This window comes from Triplophysa dalaica, chromosome 14, assembly GCF_015846415.1.
Source record: "Triplophysa dalaica isolate WHDGS20190420 chromosome 14, ASM1584641v1, whole genome shotgun sequence".
Classification (NCBI taxonomy): Eukaryota; Metazoa; Chordata; class Actinopteri; order Cypriniformes; family Nemacheilidae; genus Triplophysa; species Triplophysa dalaica.
The window spans coordinates 21,379,434-21,403,495 of record NC_079555.1 but is presented as its reverse complement, the minus strand read 5'-3'; the positions used below and the strand labels follow the sequence as shown (position 1 = coordinate 21,403,495).

Here is a 24,062-nt window from a genome sequence, read left to right as displayed (position 1 = left end):
ACCAGCATCATACATATGCTGTTTTTTCTACAGGCCTGTAGCTATTCAATAAAATAAGTGAGAGACGGAGATGAGTCACCCTCACTCATAAGACGATGTCCCGCTGCTACACAACGTCAAGTACAAGTCAGGATTGAGGTCTGTCTGTTACAATCTCTTGAAGGACTTTTCCCAGACTTCTTTGTGCTTTGAGCATTCAGTCAAGGAGTGCTTCTCAAACTAATACACACCTGCTGCTCCTTCAGGAAATGTGTGAGTCAGTGTGCGTATATGCGTATGTGTGGTAACACACAGGACATGTGTTGTGCTCAATAACTGAAAGATGGAGATGTTCTGAGACGTGTTTTTTGCATGAAACTGCAAGACTGACTTATGACAAGTACATACGTACAGATCAACTTCAGTTAAAAACTAACACAGACTATGAGAATACAAGAATGAGGTGTGTTGTGTCAGGTGTTTCCTACTCGATTTGATTTGTTTGGTCTAACTCCAAGTTTTATCTCACACTTAGTGAGAACTAGCTGCTTTTCCACTGTAGCCAAAATATAATGTTGCACTGAAGGTTTTGTGTCTTTGACTTTACTACCTGCTGTCAATACATTATCAAATATGTCAAGTACATTATAAGCCGCAATGGAACACATAGATTTGGGTCAGGCTGTTTGGTGCACAACTGAATTTTAAAACCAAGCAAACAGACTCCAAACCAAAAGATCAAATGTGAAAACGCCCTTAATCCTTTACGTGAAGGTGTGTTATAATCGCCTCTCGCTCTCTCTCACCTTCACTAGATATCTTCTGCCCATAAACACAAAACAACAGCAGCAGCAGCGTAATGTCACCCAATCTGAGCGAATGGCTAAAAGGTGTTTTTTGGCATAACGTGCCAATTGCAACACAATAGCTGAATGAAACATCACTGTATAGCACTGTAACTCTAGCCGTTCAGCATGATAACACGCACGTACGGACCCGTTTCACTCCTGGCAAACAGATACAATTGCTGTTAAACATTCAGCACGCCCAAAATAGCCCCGAATAATAATGCCTGATTTACAAATCCCTTAAAAACAGTATCACACATTTCATCAGTAGGGCATGCGTGTGTATAGTGAGTTTAATGAGGTCACATGACCCAATGTGTCCCATCAGATATAAGACATCCCGCCGAGTCCGTCAAGCCTCCGACACACCACATGAGAAAACACACACATGTCTGTAAACTGTGCCCATCTCCACGGGAGCACACACACTTAAGACATACAAGACCAAAGACAACCAATCAAAGCTGACACTGATGTAGTCAAACAGGACATTGTCTCAAGTCAGTGTTGTTTTCTTGTGGAAAACTGGGCGCTGCAATGTTAAGGAGCTATGGGTTGTTGCCAAGGCATTCCTATACGGTGGTTCAGGGTCATTGTGAGCATGTTGTTATAGATTTCTGAGCCCAAATCTCAACGTCATTCAGGTCCACACTCTAAAATATCAAGGCGCTTAAATGGTTCTTAACCACGACACCTTTGAAGAAGCATTTTTGGTTCCTCAAAGGTATTTTACAGAACCATCTCTTATTTGCATTTTTATCTGAACAAAAATGATGTTTGAGAGTTTTTATGGAACCAAAGGTTCTTCTTTAGTGCACTTTGATGCATTATTCATTGTAATAATCATCAAAATAATTGTTGATGGCCTCAACGTACGGCACTGATAAATGATGGCAGCAGAAATCTTGAGAAATTTCTCCTGTGTGCCGTTTTGTTTTGAGGTCACGTGTTGAGGAAAGCAGACGCCGACATGAGTAACGGCAGCACGGGAGATAAAAATGACCCCGGGAACATCTTCCTGTGCTGTTCTTTCATTTGTTCAGCAGTTTAATATTCATCACTTCCCTTCCGCTCTGCCCTCACAGGCGTCCCACCGCCCAGACCGCCCCAAATCCCCTCACAAATCCCCACTTCACCATTACCTCATTTACAAAAGCAAAGTCAAGACAAAGGAGCTCGTCTCCGAGCAGCGCCGCCTTTAACATGCAGGACGGAGCCATCGAGGGCTCATAGAGACACCATTATACACGACTTTACCTCAGAGAATGTCTCTTCAATGATTCTCTTCTTTTGCCAAGCTGTTTCCGTCATTACGTTCATCCTTTTTTGCACTCACGTCTACCCACAGCGTTGTGCCGGAGCAGGCAGAGAGGCGTTAGTCTGAAAATCCACCTCTGAAAACATTTATAACCGCCAACGATATAACGTTAAATATGTGCTAGGGTGTTTCTGGCCTTCGCTTTTTTAATCCATCAAGTGACATATGACCTTGAGAGTGTGTGAGGTGACGGCACAGATTTCTTCTTCTGTTCTTCTCTCCGCTCATGCTTTATAACTCATTAACAAACAAGAGGCTTTAACAAACGTCTCATTTCACAGGCAGAGCAAATTTTGAACATGTGTTCCTGTTGCGGCCCAGACCCCTCAGATGAGAGATCCCTGCTGTCATCCTCAATCCATGCAGACAACGCTCAACTAAATATGAAAGTTCATGTCATCATCTTATTAAGGAATAAGAATAAGGGAGAAGAGTGGTCTGAAGAGTCATTGAAACATCTGCTCTTCAGGAACATCAGGATGAAATAAGGGTGAAATGTTTTTCTGTTGTGTTCTCTTGTTACGAGGCTAAAGAGACACAGTGTATATATGATTGATGGTCACACTGAATCTAGTTTGTATTAGGACTCATTTTCACATAAACACAGTCAGTCAGTCTCTCACACCCTAACAGCAGCACATTTCAGCTGCGTCAACTGCCCTTCACAAGACTTGTAGAGGCATGTTGTAAGTTGGATTGGATCTGCTATAATGTGTGTGTGTGTTCGTCACAGTATTAATATGCCCACGCTCTCACCTGACTTACCCCAGACACACACCCCGAAAAACATCATAAGATCATTAACTCAAACACTGCACAGAACACATGTCACATATTAAGAGAAAGGTTTGTGTTATGCACATTATGTGTTGATTTAGTTTGAAATAAATGAAAAGGATAATAATGAAAAGTCCTTAACTGATCACAAAAATGTGTTCTTTATATAGCCGTTTTTAGAGCGTACACATCAGTGTGATTGTTTAGATGTGACTTGTTGTGTATTTTAAATTTCAAAATGATCAAACGTTTATTTTTCGACTATCTTTGACTTTTCACACACACACACACACACACACATAATAAAAATCAATAAAATACTTTATTGTCATATTATTACACGGCTCATTTGAATGCTTGATTCTGATTGGCCAGTTGTGACATTCCAAGGGTTGTTCTTTCAAATAACAACTGCTCAAAACTAATAACACCCTGTAACCCAGATGCTGCAAATCATTTTGAGAGGGGCAGTTAAATATACAACAAAAATTATTTATAAATATGTCTTTTAATAAAATATATGACATTATATTTACAAATAATTAAACCAATTTGCCTGTTCATGACGTTTGAATGTCGTTCTTACTTCAAAACCAAAAGAAGTGCTCGCGGAAGGTCTGCATTTGGTAAAAATTTGCTATTATAAAATATTTCAAATTCACATTTCATTTCCAGTTTTTTTCTCATGTGGCAAGCCTTGTAATAATTGGGATAGTGTACAAGCAGCCTCTGTTTCGTGTCGGGTCCTGATCACACTGTCGGGGCTTTTATCTGCAATAACAACCAGCTGCCATCACTTGAAAAAAGGCTTAGGTGCCTTACTAGATTTTACAAAAATAAATAATTACAATATACTTAATATAATTATGTTCCTGTTTTTAAGAAAACCTTTTTGTTAAAATAACAAAAAATAAAAATCTTGAGTACACAAACATTAGAAACACAAACAGACAATTAGGATGAAATGCATGTACACAATATGTATAAAGGGCATTTAACATACACACGTACTGTATGTATACACACGTCTATACATGATGTAAATGTACAAATGTAGAGATTTGTAAGTAATGTGCAAGAAAACAAAGAAACACACAACACTCCTCAAGACAGGTTGTTCGGATATGAGCTTCATATCATTCAGAGCTGAAAGCAAAAGGAAATCTCTTCAATGACAAGATAAATGTTGAGTTGATATTGATGATCAGTGGTGTACTCGTGTGGTTTTAACAACAGACAAATGTCACACAATAAACATCAGATTCTGAGCTCAGAGCGATCCTGACCACCAAAACACACAATATTTGACATTACTGGATGAATGGAAGGAAAAAGAAAATTATTTTGCATACAAATTTCATGGCAACCATTCAATAAATAATAAGCTGGAATGTCTTCAATCAGTAGGCTCGCACGGGCGCTGACATATCCCTCTGGAAATGACCCACGGCAGCGACTGTGAATATGATTACGTCTATCTGAACTCCTGCGCTACATTCATAATTAATGTGAGCGTCAACAAAACCTCCAGGTCTAAACCCAACACACATCCCAGACACAATACAAGAGAACAGCTCTGCCTTTCCGTTCAAAAGCAAATAGATTTATTGTTCGAGGGTTTTACAGATCATTCACTCAGAACACAGGATTCTAGGAGTTTGAGGTGGAGTTTTATTCTTGCTTTTTTCTAATAAACATCACAGAAATTCATACAAAATCACCGCCGTGTAAAATAGTTACATGTTCCCGTGACATCACGACTGTCTATGTCTATGGAGATATATGTTTGTACAATAACTGGTGGAATGCTGTGGAGGAAATGTCTATTTAAAGAAAGAAAGACAGACGGCAGGCAGGAGTTATTCTGGACTCTGTGTGTATTTTACATGCCAGAGCTAATCGCTTCTGCACTCGACCTCGGGCTTGTCCCAGCCTGGTTGAATCTCTCGCTCTCTCTCAATGATGAACATTAAATCGCTGAATCATAATCTTTATTGCAAATAACACACCCTGCACGCACGCGATTTTATCAACAGGTCCTGACAAAAACATTTCTCCAGATGGAAGAGGGCGTGGCGAGCGGCACAGCTCTCTGTGGCTTTTAGCTGAAGTATAAAAGCAGATCTTCTCTTTCTGTTAAAGAATCCAAGCAAAATTCATTCAATAGTGATTTATGTGAAGGTTATCTCATCTGAGAAAGTGTCCGAATGATTTATCTGAAGAGCATCAAGCTGAAATTCACCGGGAAATAATGACAGAGCGTCACACACACGCAGTCAAACAGTTGCACTTAAAGACACACACACCGGCTGATGAAGAGCACGTCTGTGGCAGTCTGGGTTACATTTGTCACACAAATGCTCTTCCACACGCGCTCGGTCTCTGTGTGTCTCTGTGCCATCTGTGGGGGCCGGCCGGCACTAAATCAGCTCGAGCAGTGAGAGTGAACGGAGGGAGTTCACCACACAAACACACACACTTCTGTGCATCTCACAGATCTCAGAACAGTAGCAGGTAGTTCACAGGTTTTTTGGTCTTTCCTGCTAAACATTGAATTGTTAATGAACAGCATTGAGAGTGATAATGGAGGGTTGTCACATGTGTGTGTCGCTGTTTGTTTATGCGTGTATGTCATTGTGAAGGTGTGTGTGTGTGTAGGGGGGTGTTATCACATCTGAACCCCTGGAGGAGAACTTTATTAAAACATCTCATGCATGTTGTTTTGCTTTTGGGTACTCGCCATGAAATCACGTGCCTGATTAATTTTTAATGTTAATGTAAACTGTTAATGTTGAGATTTTAGCTTCAATTATTCAATCTCATCTCTTCATTACAGTAAGCTTTTGAAAACCACATTAATAGCAGTTTTAAATCAGCGAGATAAAGCTTGTCAAACATGTGACATTGACGGCTTAAGCCGATGAAATCTCTTTTGTTGTCACACCTGATTCTTGTAGACAGCAATGAGATCAGATGGAGACTTAAGCCTGTACGTCTCCTGCTGACTCTTCTCCTGAGAAGAAGACGGTGGTAATCTGTGTGGTGTCTCCTCAGACGAGATCTTACTAATGTCTCCAACTGTGCTCAGACATCAAGTCTGCAATCAAAAGTTTGAGAACTCAACAGTTCTCATCAAGATCGAATGATTGTTCAACACTGCAAACAGTGTTTAAAAAAAGTGCTTGAAAATGTTCTTTGATGACATAGAAGAACCGTTTGGTTCCATAAAGAACCGTCTTTAACATCTTGGGAATCTTTCTGTATCACAAAAGGTGGCAAAAAAAGGTTCATCATATTATAGCAGAGTGAGTAAGAAAGAGATGGTTCTTTATACTAAATACTTCTTTGTGGAACCAAAAATGAAGGTTGTGAAGAACCTTTGAATCACCTTTATTTGTGATCTTTCTCGGATCGGCCTTGCCATGGCTCCTTGCTGGCATTGGCTGAGCGCTGAGGAGACGATTGAGTTTTACTATTGGGAGGAAGTAAAAGCTGTGTACTCTGAAGTATGAAAGAATCAAGCGTGCACAGTGCCCTTGTTTTGTTCCAATGCAATAATCAGTGGATTTAATTTTCAGATGATTCTGTCCTCTCTGAGAGTTCATGTGTAGATCACAGATGATGATATTGATGTTTTGTACTTGCAAGGAAGCTCATGATTGAATGCTTTTGAATGGAGCGTCCAAATCCTCTAATGGTCCCATGTTCCTTTTGTTTCACTATCAGTTCATTTGTGTGACTTTTCACACTCGTACACAATACAGTGAAAGTGAGTCTGTTACTAACCCACATATGAGCTAAAGTTTACACTGAGCTTCATCCTGAACGTATTCACTGTTTATACTATAAAAATACTGAAATTTCACAAACAAATGTATTATGTGACTTTGCTGTTTGATGTAATCCATTGTACTCGTTTACCGTGCATCGATTTACACAGTTTTGTTTTTGCGTTGCTGTAGTTGTTGCTGCAGTTTTTTGTGTATTTTTGCACTAGAATGATTATTGACCAGTCACTATCCAGGACTATAAGTACTATATATGCTTTAGAAGAACTTACAAACAATAACAAACTATTTCATTTGTGTACACAGATGCACACAGCGGCAGTTCATGTGAAGATAAGGAGAAAACTAAAAACAGATGTGTAAAGTCTAAAGCGCATGGGTGCACTGTGTCAAAATAAAGTCTTCCTCTTTCTCCTCAAACTGAAAGTTAAGATTTCCTTCCAAAGTGCAGCGCTTATGAGTGCGGTCGGTTCTCCCTCCCAAAAACAGCTCTGTGGAACAGATTTAACAAGCTGCTTACTGGGCTGGGGGAAGGGATGGAGAAGGGAGGGGGACCTCAGGGTCACCAAGATGTGAGGGACTCTCTCTCTCACACACATGACAGATACAAAAGATTTAATGGTTCCATAAAAATGCTTTTCATTACAAAATATATTCTTAAACATGACACATTTGTGTTTCTGTATCCATATATGACTATAGACACACACGCAATAAAGAACTCACACTCTGACTGAAGAAACAAAAACAGCAGAGCAATGGAAAGAAGCCAAAAAACACTTCTACTAGAGAGAGCTGAGAGAGAGAGAGAGAGAGAGAGAGAGGGGATAAAACGAGGGATTGGGGGAGGGATCAGTAGCCTATTGGTCTGCTGATGGATGGACTCGGGATGGGTCGAGTTACACCATTTGCCGTGCATTAGTTTGTTTTCCCCGCTCAACACATACACCTAGAGAAAGAGAGAGAGAGTGTTGACGCTGGGAGTTATTGCGATCCAAAATCGTACCGAGAATCACGCATTCAGATGAGGTGAGTTTGTTTTTCACTGCAAATGCAACGTTACGAGCGTCACAAACTGTACAGACGATAAAGAAGAAAGAAGCGAGGAGGAAAGAGATCTGCGAAACATCAGAGGAACTCAAGGTGCAGAGCAAAAATAGAAGCGGACCTATTTTTATTCACCCTGTTGCCTGTTCACACTCAAAGCGGATTGAAGCTTTTTATAAGGCGCGCGCGCTTAAAGTTCTTCATCGGTGGTGATCTTTATAGTGTTTTGGTTTGGTTTGGTCCAGTGACTGACTGGGGGATGGTGGTAGTAGTAGTAGAGGAGAGGGAGGGTCTTGGTGCTATTTGATCGGCGAGCTTTTGAAGATCACAAAGCTTTACCCCGAGCCCAAGGACGAGCTGGACGAGTCCCACGGGCTCGCGGGATTGTTTTGCCTGTTTCGGATCAAACAAACACAAGGGGATGTTCAGTCTTTATGGATCCAGACGCACACATGCGGTCTGATATGCATTTGGATTTAATCGCCTGAATACTTTGGACTATAACGCGGAGAGTGTCGTAGTCTACATGCCCGTTTGGAAAACATTCAGGTAGGATTGAACACTTTACTCCTTTTGTTACGCGTTGTGCGGATATTTGTCATAATAATAATAACTGAAGCTATATGAGTAGTTTATTACACATGGACTTCTTTTATGTTAGTTCAGTGCGCAATTCAAGTAAACTGATTGCAGGACTAATGAAACTGGATAAATGCTCTATTGTTAACATCGTCGCTACAACGCGTTTATTTGACAAAAAAACACTTAGCTTTATAAATTGTATTATAAATATTGTAAATTCATGAAATGTAAATAACAAAAATGTTTGAAATAAATCAAAGATAACACAACACTGTAAAAGAAGCCGATTCAGGATTTCGACCCCCCCATGTATACTGTCGTTTATTTTGTTTTATAATCGCTATGGATGTAAAATATGTATTTCCAAAACGTCACTACATGTATGAATGTCCCAAAATGATTCAATTCCAATGAAGTTTGCACAGAAACGTTCGTTCAACGAGGAAGTGTCACAGATTCATTTAACCTTTGCCTTTCCATACTGGCAGTGTTGTTACATCGTTAAAACTGATTTCATCTGATAGTACGACACCAATAAAGAGCTATCACTGTAATAAAGACAACGTTTAAACAGAAAAACAGTTCATAGATCCGAGAGAGAGAGAGAGAGAGAGGGGGTAGATTGTGTTGCTGTCGTTGTGTAAAGTGCTTTTCAGTGGTCATGCATTAACAGAATCAATTTCCCAGCAGAACCCATTACTGACCCAACACAAGTCTCACGGCTCTGTTGTCTTTATGCATTTACTGCCAACTCAAGAGATTCGCTACGGCTCCACCACACACAGACACACACACACACACACACACACAATTTACTTCAGTTTCTGACACGCAGTAATCGTTTTGTTTCTTTACTCTCTCTCACACATTTGTGTGTGTGTGTGTGTTCTCATGAGTGACTGACAGGCCACTGCAGAATGAGCGAACTCATGTAAGTTTTAACACAATGAACACACGTTTAGTTGTGGGTAAATGTGCAGTGTTGGTTGTAAAAGAATACCGTGGCAATTATGAAGTGTTTAATGTAACCTCTGTTCTATTCGAGCCCTTCCTTATGAACATTAACTATTGTTGATCTAGTTCAAATGTAGTTAGCATGTTATGGTAAATGTAGATTGTTGAATTGTATATTGTTATAAGACTATAGTCAGTTTGTGTTGTGTGTGTGTGTGTGTTATTCAGTGTTTATGTGCTATCCCATCATCACGAGTCAGTAGTAAGTAATGCTCTGTGGGAAGTACCGCAAAGGATTGTGGGATATGAGCAACCTGGTTTAAAATGTACTTTCTAACCTCTGAAATGGTTTGTTCATTAATAACATAACCCCTGGTCCTGTAGATAATGTCTTTGTAAATCTGATGGTGTTACTCTGGCTGGACCGCGTTTGGACGTCAGGAGGAAGTTGTATGTTTAAGTTGATTTGTGATGCATGGATTTGTGCAGTTGAACTTAAAGACTGAAGGTCTTCATCTGATGATCTCTGTGAAATACTACAAACACAGACGACAACAGTCTGCGCTCCGCATGTTCTCTTATCTCTGCTGAACCTGTCAACCTTTCTTTCAGAGGGAGACTGATAATATCTAGCTCTTCTGAAACTTCAGCACGAGTGTGTGTGTGTGTGTGTGTCTGAATAAAGGCCCTCACAACAGTTGGTCACATTGTGTCTACACTCAGCAGTGCTGTTGTCTTGTGCTGGGCCTCGGTCAGGCTTGAGTAACTGATTTAACCTTTAAAACACAGAGGTCTCTTCACTGCCCATGAATCTCTATTGTTCTCATTCAAACACCTGCAGGAGAGAGAGAGAGAGAGAGAGAGGGGGGGATGCACAGGTGGGGCGGGCGTCTTTACGGCTGAAGAGCAACAAGTTGTGACTTTTGAGCTCAGCTGTAATCTCACTGTAAACATCTTGATGGTTTCTGTGTTATATCTGCTGGAGACACTTGCTGTGAGTGACGGGTTCTTCATCTCATTTGATTATTTTTGCGGAGTCGCTCCATCATAAAACTAAACCCTTACATCATCGTGTGACATCCAGTATTGTCACACTTGTTTTCTTTTGCTGTCACACCTCACAGACGAAGAAGTGTCCCTGCCCGCTGGCCCCGGGCACAACTGCGGGCGTTCTGATAAACGGAAGCAAGCGGTGACAGCATTCAGTCCTGAGAGCATCTGCAGTGTTTCTCTCAGCGGAGAGTGTTTGTTTGGCACCGTTTACTAAAGCCACCGCGCTTTCCTCAACATCACCAGCCGCTTCTGTTTTTTTGGCCCCAGCTGGACCGCAGGCGGCCGTTGGGAGGATCCTACCGAAACAGCCTGCCAGCGCAAGCAATGTGCCAACATCCCGTGAAACGCAGCCAAAAACATCAGCCGGCGTGATTGGGTGCCGTTGAGAGCGGCTGTAATGAGAGCTGCTAAGCACTAGCGTGTTGCGTGACTAGCCCTCTCTCTCCTCATCGGGCCTGTCCAGGCTCATACACCGGAGGGCAAGAATGGAATACCAAAGCGAGACGTTCAATAGAAAACATGTTGCGCTGGCCATATATTGAGAAGTAATTCAAGACGGTTGACCTTTGTGTGTTCTTTCTTTCTGTTTTGCATTAGGTTTCCCTCTCACTCTCTCTTCAACCAATCCCGATGTTTCTCGTACGCCGGAATCGTGCTATTGTAGCGTGTCTGCGTAACTCCCTGCGGTGTTTCTATGAATAATGATCAGACCTCATGAGGAATTTCTGTGAATATATTCCCGGGTGCTTGAAATCTCCCTCTTTTATTTCTTGTTTAATATAGAGGCGGAGGAGATGATACGGCGCTGTGAACGTGTGATGAGACCCTCAATGCTGCCGTGTTAAACCAGCGCGGGCTGTTGTTCACCTTCCTTAATCCATACAGAGAGCTGACGCATGCAGTCCTGCGTGGATCAAACATGCTCTTGGGAATAGAGATTCATTTGGAACTTCATTACGTTGGGCACATTTTTTGACCCTTCGCCTTGGACATCCACAGAGTGTCCAAACATTCAAGCTTTTAATCTGTCAATATCAAACTCCACCGTCGCTATTCTCATCCTGCCTCGTCTCCTTTATCTTTCTTTTCTCATTTATTTAGTCTTCCCGTTTGTAACTCTTGTCTCATCTTTTTCCAGCCTCTCTTCACTGTTGATCATATTGTGGTGAGACACAAGAGCAAATCCATCATGGCATCATAAGAGTGTGGGTCACGTGTCTCTTAGAGCCGTGGATTATATTTCACTTTGAGATCTTCTGATCAATAGTGAAGTGATCAGTCACAAACATTAATCCATAACAGCTGTGTGTGTGTCTGTGTGTTACAGTTAGGCAGCAGGTGTGTCAAACTGCTAATAGCAAAAATGTCAATATTCGGGAAAGTCTCTCTCTCTCTCTCTCTCTCTCTCTCTCTCTCTCTCTGCTCTCGCTCTCTCTGCCAATCTGTTTGTTGTCTTCATGTAAATTGTTTATATCCGTTCAGGCTTTTGCTGGCATGAATAATTTGTAGCTTTATAAATATTTGACTTGACACCGCTCATTAATATGCACAGATGATGACCCCAACCGCATCATGCAGACATCTGGAAAATCCATCTTCTCATTTTCCGACAAACTTCTGACGCAGCAAACATACTCGAGCACACTCACACAAGCCGCTTCATAGTGAACGTGTGCATTAGTGGCAATGGCAGGAGCCAGCTGATAGGATTTCCGCTTTCCTGGTGTTGCAAATGCGCGCTCTCCATCCCCTCGCTGTCTGTTTTTTGACCTTTCTCGCACAGACAGATTTTCAATCACGGGTATTGGCTGCCAAAGGCTCAAGCACACACACACACACACACATTGAGAGTGAACCTGCGCAGATGATGTCATGCAAAACAACACACAGTAATGACAGATATATATGTTGACGTGTTTCAGGTAACATCTAGATCAGAAGGTGTGTGCCCTCTGTGCCAGCGATGGGGTGGCGTGAACTGACCCTTGACCTCCTGCTGCTGCTGCTGCTGGTGTCACACATGGAGGCTGTGAGCTTTCCAGAAGACAACATCCCTCTAGACATGGTGGACAGACACTGTAAGACCCACTGCACTTTAGCATTCTCAATTATTCAAACGTGGACTATGAATAGGTCAGGAGAGTCAGTAAGTCTGAAGACTAGGTGAACTAGTTTGATTGAGTTTTTTCTGTATCATTTGCTGTGGTGCATTAAAGGTCATACATTTAGGGAAAAGATCGTCTCTGAAACAATCAATAGAGATGTGGATCTGTGCTGACGTTAACACACAATAACGGCCGGTGTGATTGTTCTGCAGATACACAACAGTACCCGGTGTTCCGCGGACGCCCCTCTGCCAACGAATCTCAGCACAGACTGGACTTTCAGCTGATGACCCGGATACACGATACGCTCTTCATCGCCAGCAGGTATGACAGTCCCGAAACAATGCTGTGTGATTCCACTGTGTGAGGCATTCATGAAAACGCTTTTCTTTCTTTCTGTCGCAGGGATCAGGTTTATCTAGTGAGTCTGAGAGAATCCTACAGGAACGAGATCATCCCGTACAGGGTGGGTTCACGTCTAATCACTTTACGACTAAAACGCTGTTGATATAACCATGTGTCGTAACTGGGCGTGACTCAGTAAATCTTTGCTCTTCAATCTTCATTCCAATTTTTACGCCAGCTGCCACTAGGTGTTTATTTCTGTCGCATCATGCACTGTTTATTCATTGGTCAGAACATGACACAGTATTTAGATAGCAATTGCGTCTATGATTTGTGTTTGTTGTGAAATGCATCGGTACTGTGTTTCATGCGAGTGTGTTTTTGTGATGTCACAGAAGCTGACGTGGCGCTCCGGACTGGCCGACAGAGAAACGTGCGCCATGAAAGGAAAACACAGAGTGAGTCTTGAGCTTTTGTGCGCTGTTTACCGTACACAAAAGCGAGCATAAATCTCACTGTTCAATCTCCTCGCAGGACGAGTGCCATAATTTCATTAAAGTCCTGGTTCCGAGAAACGATGATCTGGTGTTCATCTGCGGGACAAATGGTTTCAACCCCATGTGCCGTTACTACAGGGTAGGTCACCGTGTTTATAAGAGCTACGTGTCAGTCATTCTCTCTTTCCCTGTGACTCATGTCGCACGTCCTTGTGTTGTCTCGAACTGTTTAAGCTAATAAGTAACTTGTTAATAATAAGAAAGTCTCGTGTGATTGGGAGCGGTTCTATGGTGCACTTAAGATAAAGGCTCAGTATCTCTCTCTTTATTTCCGTCACGTATTCAGTTGGACAACCTGGAGTTTGATGGTGAGGAGATCAGCGGCTTGGCCCGATGCCCGTTTGACGCCAAGCAGACGAACGTTGCGCTGTTTGCCGGTATGAGAGCTGTCAGGATAATGAGGAGGATGATGAATAACTATGCCATGAATTTTAAAGGTTTTGGATAAAATTAACGTTCCAATGAGAGGCGAGACTGATGTTACACATAAATCAGAATGAGAGCGTTCTGTCCTCACGCCAACTCTGATACTGCACAACCCGCTGTGAATGAGAACACATGCCACAGCTCTTCAGTTTATATAGCACATATATCCTAGTTTGTTGTCTCTACACTTTTGTCAAAATGTTCATTCTTATAGTATAATTTTCACAAAATTTTGTAACAATAGTGTTACTGTGATTTCTGCAGCTTTGACGTACAACATGGATGGGAGTTTTTAGGATTATAGGTGGTGCTGTTGATCTTGTTATGAACATTTCACGTGTTGGCATGAGTTGTGAGTTGTTTTTAAGGTCACCTGCATTCATGTGTTGTAGATGGCAAGCTGTACTCGGCTACGGTTGCTGACTTCCTGGCGAGCGACGCTGTCATTTATCGCAGTATGGGAGATGGTTCCGCCCTGCGCACCATTAAATACGACTCCAAGTGGTTAAAAGGTAAAAACAGCTCTTGTATATGTGCATAGTGTACTGCGTCAGTGCAGCAGACATTTAAACAATACCCCAAAAAAGCGTGCTGGATGTGAGAGAGTAATGGCAGGCGTTGATGTAAAATCAAGTGTCCTGTTGAACAATCTAGGTCAATACTGTACAAGCCGGCTTCACTTAGCCAAGTGTGAGGTCAGTGGTGGAGATGCTAACGCTCGTGTCCTCTGTTTCTTAGAGCCACATTTCCTGCATGCTGTGGAATACGGAGATTACGTCTACTTCTTCTACAGAGAAATCGCAGCCGAACACAACAACTTGGGAAAAGTAAGACTTGCACCACACTGAGCACAACAACGCAGGATGTTAAGTGATGAAATCTGTTGAGAATACTACTGTACTGATGTGTGCTATTAATGTAACCTGGTGTGTACATGGTACAGGTTCTGTAATGGTAAATTTCAGGCAGAAATCTACACAATTACCATAGTAGTTTGTTGGAATGGCTGAACAATGAGCACAATATCAGCATTTCTCACATGAGAACTGCTAGTTGTGCTCATAAATGTTGTGCTCAAAGGCTTCGATTCAGAGATAAGCATTTAACCCTGAGGCTTCGTGTATCTCTCATTTGCCTCAGGTCTTGCTTTAAATTTGACCATACATCGAGTGTTTTCAACCACAGGCTACTGAATATTCAAGTGGAGTAAAGATTGCAGTAAACACCTGCGTTGTGAGAAGGTTTTACAGTAGTGAATTATTAATCTGCGCTTACATTGCGCTAATTCAAGCCCTCCAGCAGACTACAGAGGAAGGTTCTGCCGTATATTTGAAGAGAGAGAGGAGCATGATGTATTATTTAGAGTGTTGCTTGCTCTCTGCAGGCGGTTTACTCCAGAGTGGCTCGGATCTGTAAAAATGACATGGGAGGGTCTCAACGGGTGCTAGAGAAACACTGGACATCTTTCGTCAAGGCCCGTCTGAACTGTTCCGTTCCCGGAGAGTCGTTTTTCTACTTCGACGTTCTCCAGGCCATCACGGATATCATTGACATTAACGGAGTGCCGTCCGTGGTTGGAGTATTCACCACCCAGTTGAACAGGTGAGGCTTTTGAAAAATCTCTCTATAACATGCCCTCCTGAAAATATACAGCAACAACTGAGACCGCGGTTTGTGGTTCATTCAGTATCCCAGGCTCGGCCGTGTGCGCCTTCTCCATGGACGACATCGAAAGTGTCTTCCGTGGCCGATTCAAGGAGCAAAAGACGGCCGACTCGGTATGGACTCCTTATCCTGAGGAGAAGCTGCCGAAGCCCAGGTTAGTGTGTGCCCACCGCTGGTGCATGACGGGCTAATCATTCTGAAATGAATTATTAACGGCGGATAATTGAACATGCTGCATATTTAACCTGCATGTGCGGTGGCCATATGGAGGCTGGTGTAGATTTACAGCCTTGTGGCACGTGACTTGTTGTTCTCTTTCCTCAACCGGAACTTTTCTGTGCGTGTGTGATCAGACCCGGGTGCTGCGCAGGACAGGCTCCAGCAGAGTTGTACAAAACCTCCATTGAGTTTCCAGACGAGACCCTTCAGTTTATCAAGTCACACCCGCTCATGGACGGCTCGGTCCCCTCCATCAGAGACGAACCGTGGTTCACCAAAACTAGAGTCAGGTACGGACGCCGGACCTCAAAGCTCTGAAGCTTTTAAATGCAAACTCCCATCTTGTGCTGGGTTCTGGTCTGGGTCCCCTGTTGAAAAAAACAGCATGGGTTAGGTATGTTTTGATGCGGTTTGACCAGCACAAACTAGCAAACCAGCATATGCTGGTTTTTCAACAGGGTCAAGAGAAACCCTTAATATTGCATTCTGCACTCAAATGATGCAGTTCATGATACGTCAGAGGACTCCAATGTTTACTTTTGTGCTGTGTCAAATCTGGGTTTAGCTGATTAGAACCACCAGCACTTTATAAGATTAAAAGATTTCAGTGTTTGTTTCACTGTTTAAACACGTCGGAAGTCTTCATGGATGTGTCCCATTTCAGCATGTTTATGTAATCTTGTAGCAGACAAGTCTCATTTTCATACTCTCGGATATTTTTCCCTCATGTCTGTAGGTACAGACTCACGGCACTCGCTGTCGACAACACTGCAGGACCCCATAAGAACTACACCGTGGTGTTTATTGGCTCGGAGGCAGGCATCGTGCTAAAAGTTCTGGCCAAGACGTCCCTTCAGTCTCTAAATGACAGCGTTCTGCTTGAGGAGATTGACGTCTTCAACCAAGCCAAGTATGTACTTACCCTATCATTAACTCAAACTTCACTCTCATTAACAGTTGGATGACAGTGGGAAACTTTTTAGTAGAAGTAAGAATCGTACGATAAACCTCACAGTTTTTGAGATTAGTTTTTTTTTTTTTTAACTGAACTGCTGATTTGTTTCTGAAGAAAGCACTGACTGACAAGTAGATCTGATAACGTGTGATTATTTATTCTTTACGCTCTCTCACTTTCTGCTCTGCTTCTCTCCCAGGTGTTTATCCAGCAATGAGGACGACCGGAGAATTCTGTCTTTCCACCTGGATAAAGACTCGCACACGCTGTACGTGGCCTTTTCCAGCTGTGTGGTCAGGATTTCTCTGAGTCGCTGTGAGCGCCACACGTCCTGTCAAAAGTGAGTCCTTTTTGCATGTTACTCTCATCGTGTGTGTAACCTTCAGGCCGCCTGGTCGCTTGTGAGGTCATTTAGAGTGTTGATAAAGTTCTGTTTTGTTGCGCAGGTCCTGCATTGCTTCAAGAGACCCATACTGCGGGTGGACGTCTCAAGGAGCTTGTGAGCGCATTTCTGCTGCTACAGAGTAAGTACTTGTAAAGTATTAAAATGGCATCAGAATATAAAACACAGCCATTAAAGTGGCAGTCCGTGACTTTTGACTCTCTATCAACATCATCTCTGTTTGAAGGCTACATGAAAGTATCTAATCATATTTGTATGAGCATACTTTATAACCGATGTCTTTGTCTCTCTCTCTTTGTCTTTCAGAAGTGGTTATGAGCAAGATGTTGAATTCAGCAACACCGCACACCTCGGTGACTGTCATGGTGAGCTTATCGACGCGTCTCCTTTCAGAAACAGCATTAGCTAGTAGTTCTCACATCAGTAACCCCGTCACACTCGCAACTGAGGAAAATTAACACAAACATCAAACTAATTCCATGTGTCTGACACTAAAACACACGCAAACATACATAGCAACGCAGAAACACACACATTCTTTAAAGTAACGCTCTAAAACCAGAGGAAAACCAACATGCACTTTTATTTGGTAGCATAATCAAAACAGCCTTTTATGATTTCAGACTTTTATTTTATGCTGATTTCCTGTTCCTTTAATTCCTTCAGAATTTTTGGCCACTACATCAGCGCCAGATTTCAAATCTTATGGCGACCCAACCTCTGGTTAGTTTCCTGTACTGTACTGAGTTCAGCATTCTCTGATTCTCCCACTCTTTTTTTCCTCACCGCTGCCACCTATCAGAAACAGCATCTCTTCATCACTGCATTATCGTCATCTTTAGGAAAGGCTCCCAAGCTCTCCACAGCTCATCATCTTATTCGTTCATTCTGTCTCTTTCTTCTTGCATGGATACATGCTGTCTCTGCCTTAGCATCTCCCTGGACTGTGTTGTCGTGTCCTGAATCGACTAGAATAAGTCTTCATCCTTTCCCCCTCTCAGGCTCTGTTCAGCCATTACACACCCTCGTGATGCTCCAAAGCATCAGGGTCGGTCTTCAAAGGCTGAATAATTGTTACTGAATGAATCGTACAAACTTGCCTCCGTATGCACTAACCTCCGAGCGATCTATGCACCCGTCATGCGCTATTGTTCTTAATACTTTGTTTGTCGCTACAGACATGGAGTTGGCGACCTCGTCAGTCAGTGTGCCCGCGACCTCTGAACCCATACAATCACCCCAAACCATCCCCACTCAGAACACAAAAGTCCTTGGCTCACGGAAATTTGTGCACCCCGATGACCCAGCCACTTCACATTCTGTTGAGCCTTTCCCAGGTGTGCTGGAGGGTAAGGCCTTGACCAGAGCTCTTTTCGCTGCTGCATGGAATTCTGGGTCATAGCTGCAATAAGTGCGTCTAATCATCTGCAACTGTGTATGTGTCTCTGATAGCAGCCCATTGCTTAACAGAATTGCGTGATAAGCAATTTTGCTGTCAGTCATACTACATTAGCAAAGTTGAGAGGATCAGATCCTCCTAGAGGAGTGCACGAAACCTTTTTAGAAAGCATATTAAGATGACGCGAGCAGCTATATTCAGATTCCATCAGCGTTGAAAGCTTTTGTTTATTTTTCCATACTCTTATTGTCTGTTATGTTACTATGATTTGCTTCTCTTCTTATATTTTATGTTTATTTTGCTTCAATGAATTTTTTTGTCAGAAAACGCTGTATCTTGTTTCCATTTACACATTTATTTTACCTTCTTTCTCCACCTATTCTTTTGGGTTTTAGGAAAGGCCTTGCCACTAAGCAACAGTTCTTGTGCAACATTTACTCATCGACTAACTTTTCCGAATGTCTCAGAATACTAATCAAACTCACCCTCGGTTACTAGACATAAGCAGGTTTAAAACCACAAAATACTAACTCACCTGATACCCCAACTCGTCTGCAATAAAATCTTTCCCCGCACCCTCTGTACTAATGCAAATACAAATCCTCGGAATACTTGGATGCTAAAGCTCTTGCTAACTAGTTGCTCCTATTTTTGCAAATAACAGCTCTACGTTTTGAGTCACTGTAAATGATTGAGTACCTTTGGGGGGGAAAGGACCCTCCTGCCCTAACATAGTTGCCGAGTGACCAAGTGTGCAAATGAGTGTTAACGTGTTGTTTGGCCATCTGTGTTTGCAGGTGTGTGGGAAATACAGGCAGGCGAATCTAACCAGTTGGTCCACATGAACATCCTCATCACCTGTGTGTTCGGTGCCTTCCTGTTGGGTGCATTCATCGCCGGTATGGTCGTTTACTGCTATAGGGATGCCTTCCTGCGTGCTCCACGTAAGATGCCAAAAGATACAGAGTCAGCCCAGTCCTGCACTGATTCCACTGGCAGCTTTGCCAAGCTCAACGGTCTGTTTGACAGTCCCGTCAAAGAGTACCAACCCAATATAGATTCTCCCAAACTCTACACCAACCTGCTGAGCAATGGGAGGGAACCGCCAACCACTGGAGACACCAAGACAATGCTCCTGAGTGGACAGCCGCCGGAACTGGCAGCGCTGCCTACACCTGAGTCCACACCCGTGTTGCAACAGAAGAGCCTTCCGCCAATAACGAACCAGTGGGAGAGAGCACACGGAAAGCTGAGCGGCTGCCGCAAAGAAGTGCCACCCAAAAGCCCACAATACTACCCTTCCAGTCCACCCCCCCACTGTGCCATTCCCAGCGCAGTGGTGCTTCCCAATGCAACCCATGAGAGCAGGGCCTCTTTCAGTAGCCCCGAAGGCCATAGAGCTGAGAAAAAAGTCCAGAATAGCGATCAGCACGGGTCCAAATCAGGACGCAAAGACCAGCGGCGGACCGTTGATGCCAGGAACACTCTAAATGACCTCTTGAAGCACCTGAATGAGGGCAACCCCAAGGCTATCATGGTGGAGATGCCCATGTCCCGTCAGCACCTGATGTTGGAACCCATTGTGAGCTCGACAGAAATTCCCCCCAAAGTCCCAAGCCGAGAGGCCTCGTTGTACTCTCCCTCTTCTTCATTACCCAGACATAGCCCGACCAAGAGGCTGGACGTGCCGACCACGCCGACTTCACCTACAAGTCAGATGGGAACTCTTGAGAGACAGCGGTATTACCGCAACTCTTCCCAGCGACACTCTATATCCTCACCACCCAAAGGGCTGCACTCACCAAGTGGGACAATTGTGTCCCGACAGCCTAGCCTGAATAGAGGCGGGTACATGCCCCCTACCCCTACCCCTCCTACCAGACTAGACTCTCACGGGGTGCCAATGGCTATGACACCCTCCGTGTCCCGGCAAAACAGCTATAGTGGTCACGGATCTTTACCCCGAACCTCCATTAAACGGACACCGTCGTTAAAGCCCGACGTTCCCCCAAAACCCAATGGCTTTGCGCCGCAGACTGCACAAATGAGGCCTGTGAACAAATATAGCTACTGAGATGCTCGGTGGGATTTTACTCCATGAACGGACAGTGGAAGTAAAAGCGTTTGGCCTACAGAGCTATGACATGCCTGTCTCGGGTTTCCCTCAAAGGTAAAGGAATGGCTAGTCAGACCTTCTGCTTCAAGTAGTTCGCTTAGTTCCCAATGACACTGTGCCCTCACGGACAGGTGACGCATTCTGATCTTTAAGGCGGCAGGGACGCCTGAGGTCATAGGCGATCGGGCACCCTGTGCACTGTTCTCCCAGTCAATGTGAAGTATGAAAACACAGGAAACATGGCTGTATCTGTCAAACTGCTTGCGAAACAGGACGTTTCTTCAGAACACAGATGGAATGAAAGGGATGTGTCGTGTGTTGTGTGTTTGAGTTTGACTAGTCTTTGGGGCTAACCAGTATGCATTCATTGTCCATGTTTGTTCAGTAAATGGAGAGCAAGCTTGGGTGTATTAACATTTGATGTTAATTTATAATTTCTGCGTGCAAAAGAAATGTCCAGGGCTACTACACCTGGGCAACGGAATTCAAAACTCACAAGGGGCAAAGTGTCCTTCACATTTGTGCTGCTAAGTGTAGACGAAATGGCGAGATGTTTGACAGACTCCAGATCCATGCAGCCGTTTGGCAGGTCAAGCGGTCTCAAGCTTTTAAACCCGTGGCCTCAGCACAGGATCACGTCGGTCAAATGTACAAGGTTCCCTTTGGTCACTGTTAGATGCAGAAAAACGCACCAAATCCTCTAGTGTCATGAGGTCGTCGTTCAGCTCTGACATGAAACAGATTATTGATCGACCTCTCTGCTTTCTTAATATGACAGTCGTGCCTGTTGCCCCCATGAAGTTCTGTCTAATCAATGAAAGACAATAACCAGTTATTATTGAGGCTTAAACAAAAAAACATTCTTTATTCTCAACACTCCACCCTCGTTTCTATTGAATTTAGCATTTGTCCAGGTGTTGAGCTTGTTTTCATGAATTAAAGCCTCAGTTTGATCCAAAACATAAACAGTAATCATACAATCGCTGCAGTACCTACCAGTGTGTCCTGCAGAGTCGTGCTAGTGAGCGTTCTTGAACAAACTCACACTTAAATAGTTGTGTCTTTACAGGGCAATTTTACCAAGATCAGTGTATTTGTGTGCCTTATTAAAGTCATGAGCGGCTGGCTTGGTTTTGGACGTTTAATCACAAAAGATCTTTGAGCGAAGAATGCAACCAAATATTGAATATCAGGGGGACCAAAGGTTAAAAATATTCTGTCATTTCAAAAGCCACTCATCTGTATGTTTGGGTGGAGGGAACATTTCACAGCTGTACATTGGTGTTATTTCAGCGAACTGGGCATCTTTAGAGAGGGAAATAAATCAAACAAAGGTTCTAATAATATATCGCTACTTATGCGTATCTGGAAGGTGCTAATTTGTGATAATGAGATGCCATGTAATGAATGTATTATGCTCCTAAAATTTACAGCAGCTGATTTTCAGCCTGCATTATTCCTCCACATTTCACAGCAGTCGAAATCACGAAGATCATCTATGATTAGTGACTCCCAGTTTGTTTTTCATTAAGGATTGAGGACTTTGGTATATTGAGATGAAGCTTGCCCGTTTGTTTACATGGTCTGTATTGAAGCGGTTGAGCGGACTGATGCTGATGCTTCATCACCTTCATCAAACATCAGATTAAATAAAGAAGGAAGTTGATCTTGTCTCTGGTTCAAGTTGTCCTGTGTTGAGCTGCCATGTAAATTGCAATATGAACCTGCCATGTGAGTTCAAGCCTTCACGTTCAATTGATATTCTGTGTGTAAAGAAAGCAGGCCGGTCTACCATTGAGTTTCGATACTGTGCAAACATTGACAGTTGGACAACAGCGTTTTCTTTTTTTTACAGAATATTTTAATGTGTAGATATTGTAAAGCTGTACTGTGAAAGTGTAAATAATTACAGTCATTGTTTAAGAATATTTTTGTTGACTTTTTTTTAACACGGCATGTATAGTTGAAATAAAATATTACTGCACTGAAGCACTTTTTTTACTCAATGTGTTGTTACAGACTGAATGGAAAGTGATCAGGGTTTACTAGAGCCATTATGATCTAATCCAGATTATTCTTCCCTTAAACATATAAGAGCTCTTAAAGTGATATTGAACCCAAAAATAAAAATTCTGTCATCATTTACTCACCCTCTTGTCATTTCAAACTTGTTTGACTTTCTTTCTTCTGCAAAAGAAGATATTTTGAAGAACTTTGTTTACTGGCCCCCATTGACTTAATTACTTAATTAACATCAAAATATCATATTTTGTGTTCTGCGGAAGAAAGAAAGTTATCCAGATTTGAAATTACAAGAGGGTGAGTAAACAATGACAGAATTTTCATTTTTGGGTGCAACCACGTTCCTCTTTTTCTACTACTGACTAATGAACTGTTAGGCAACTGAATGAATGGTAAATAGAAAAATGTATAGATAACAATGATAATAATATTTTAGCATCAGAAATACTACTGTGAAGTACTTAAACATACTGCTGGATTAACCATAACAGAGAAAATGATTGTGGTTAGTTTAGAGCAGCTGTGGCACAAACCATACAATGAGTGCTGTTGCTCTTATACATTTCATCTCAGCGTTATAGCTCTTGGATGTCGTTTATCATCAGATTTATGTCATTATATCATGCACATGCTTTGCCATGTTGTGTAGTGTTTTTGTGTGGGTGACCTGAGTTCAGGTCCAGTTTCCTTAATCTCGCCCCCTTCTTTATTCTAGTCATTACATGACCGTATCTAAAATAAAGACACAAAATACAAAAAAAGTCAGTTGAGTTTGGAGTAAACAGCGTTAGCCCTGTTACCATTTCACCCCCATAATAATAATAATAAGTGGTAATCCTTGTTAACGCCAGTACAGTTGTTGGTGCTGGTTTATATTAACAGCGCCAGCATGTGACTTTAATCATGTATTAAGTTAACATGAAGGAAGATGAATAAATGCTGTAGAAGTTTGGGTCATAGTTAGTTCATGTTAGGTCATGTTGCATTACAAACAGATTTTAAGCTTTTGGACTTTTTTCAAGTTGAATGCAGAATCCTGCCATACATGCTGAGACAGTCCCTCTGGATACAGAACCTGTGAGCTGAAACCCAAAACTGCATGACTGAAGCTTCACAGATGAGAGAGCGTGCACACATGGTATTTTTAGACTCTTGTTTTGAAATCTCGATGGAGGAGAAGCCATTCCACATCTGATTGGGAAAACTTCCAAAGTCATTTGTAAGCCGAGCGCCCAACATCTGGTCCACTGGCTCTGACTACACACAGCGATACACTCATAGAGATGTTCTCTAGAATTTCACTGGAGCGTCTAAATGGGTCTATTCAAGAATTTACCATTACATTTGATGAAAGTTTGGATTGCAGGACATTCTGTAAACTTCATTCTGGTTTAACCGTGGTTTAACTAGACTAACCGTACTATGTAACTTATATTTAAACCATATCACAACTGATTCTTCTGCACTAGAATAGTTAAACCATGGTATTTGTAGTAAAACTGTG

The 24,062-nt window shown here is 42.5% G+C and overlaps 1 protein-coding gene across 9 annotated transcripts in view; it reads left to right on the top strand.

The window, feature by feature from the left end:
• sema6dl (sema domain, transmembrane domain (TM), and cytoplasmic domain, (semaphorin) 6D, like) overlaps positions 1-22,519 on the top strand; it is a 36,077-nt gene extending 13,558 nt beyond the window's left edge. Inside the window, exons 1-20 of one of the 9 annotated variants that reach the window (XM_056765719.1) lie at positions 7,584-8,306; positions 11,130-11,551; positions 12,269-12,424; positions 12,664-12,775; positions 12,857-12,917; positions 13,192-13,254; positions 13,331-13,432; positions 13,640-13,730; positions 14,172-14,291; positions 14,518-14,606; positions 15,164-15,381; positions 15,467-15,598; positions 15,798-15,953; positions 16,400-16,573; positions 16,818-16,958; positions 17,065-17,142; positions 17,328-17,386; positions 17,688-17,744; positions 18,200-18,370; positions 19,218-22,519. In XM_056765719.1, coding sequence (XP_056621697.1) covers positions 12,310-12,424; positions 12,664-12,775; positions 12,857-12,917; positions 13,192-13,254; positions 13,331-13,432; positions 13,640-13,730; positions 14,172-14,291; positions 14,518-14,606; positions 15,164-15,381; positions 15,467-15,598; positions 15,798-15,953; positions 16,400-16,573; positions 16,818-16,958; positions 17,065-17,142; positions 17,328-17,386; positions 17,688-17,744; positions 18,200-18,370; positions 19,218-20,494 — 3,216 coding nt within the window. In that variant the 5' untranslated portion in view covers positions 7,584-8,306; positions 11,130-11,551; positions 12,269-12,309 and the 3' untranslated portion in view covers positions 20,495-22,519. Of the gene's footprint in view, positions 1-7,583; positions 8,307-11,129; positions 12,425-12,663; positions 12,776-12,856; positions 12,918-13,191; positions 13,255-13,330; positions 13,433-13,639; positions 13,731-14,171; positions 14,292-14,517; positions 14,607-15,163; positions 15,382-15,466; positions 15,599-15,797; positions 15,954-16,399; positions 16,574-16,817; positions 16,959-17,064; positions 17,143-17,327; positions 17,387-17,687; positions 17,745-18,199; positions 18,371-19,217 lie in introns of those variants that run through there. The other 8 variants (XM_056765718.1, XM_056765717.1, XM_056765722.1 and 5 more) reach the window with 8 other exon arrangements.
• Positions 22,520-24,062: the final 1,543 nt, after the last annotated feature.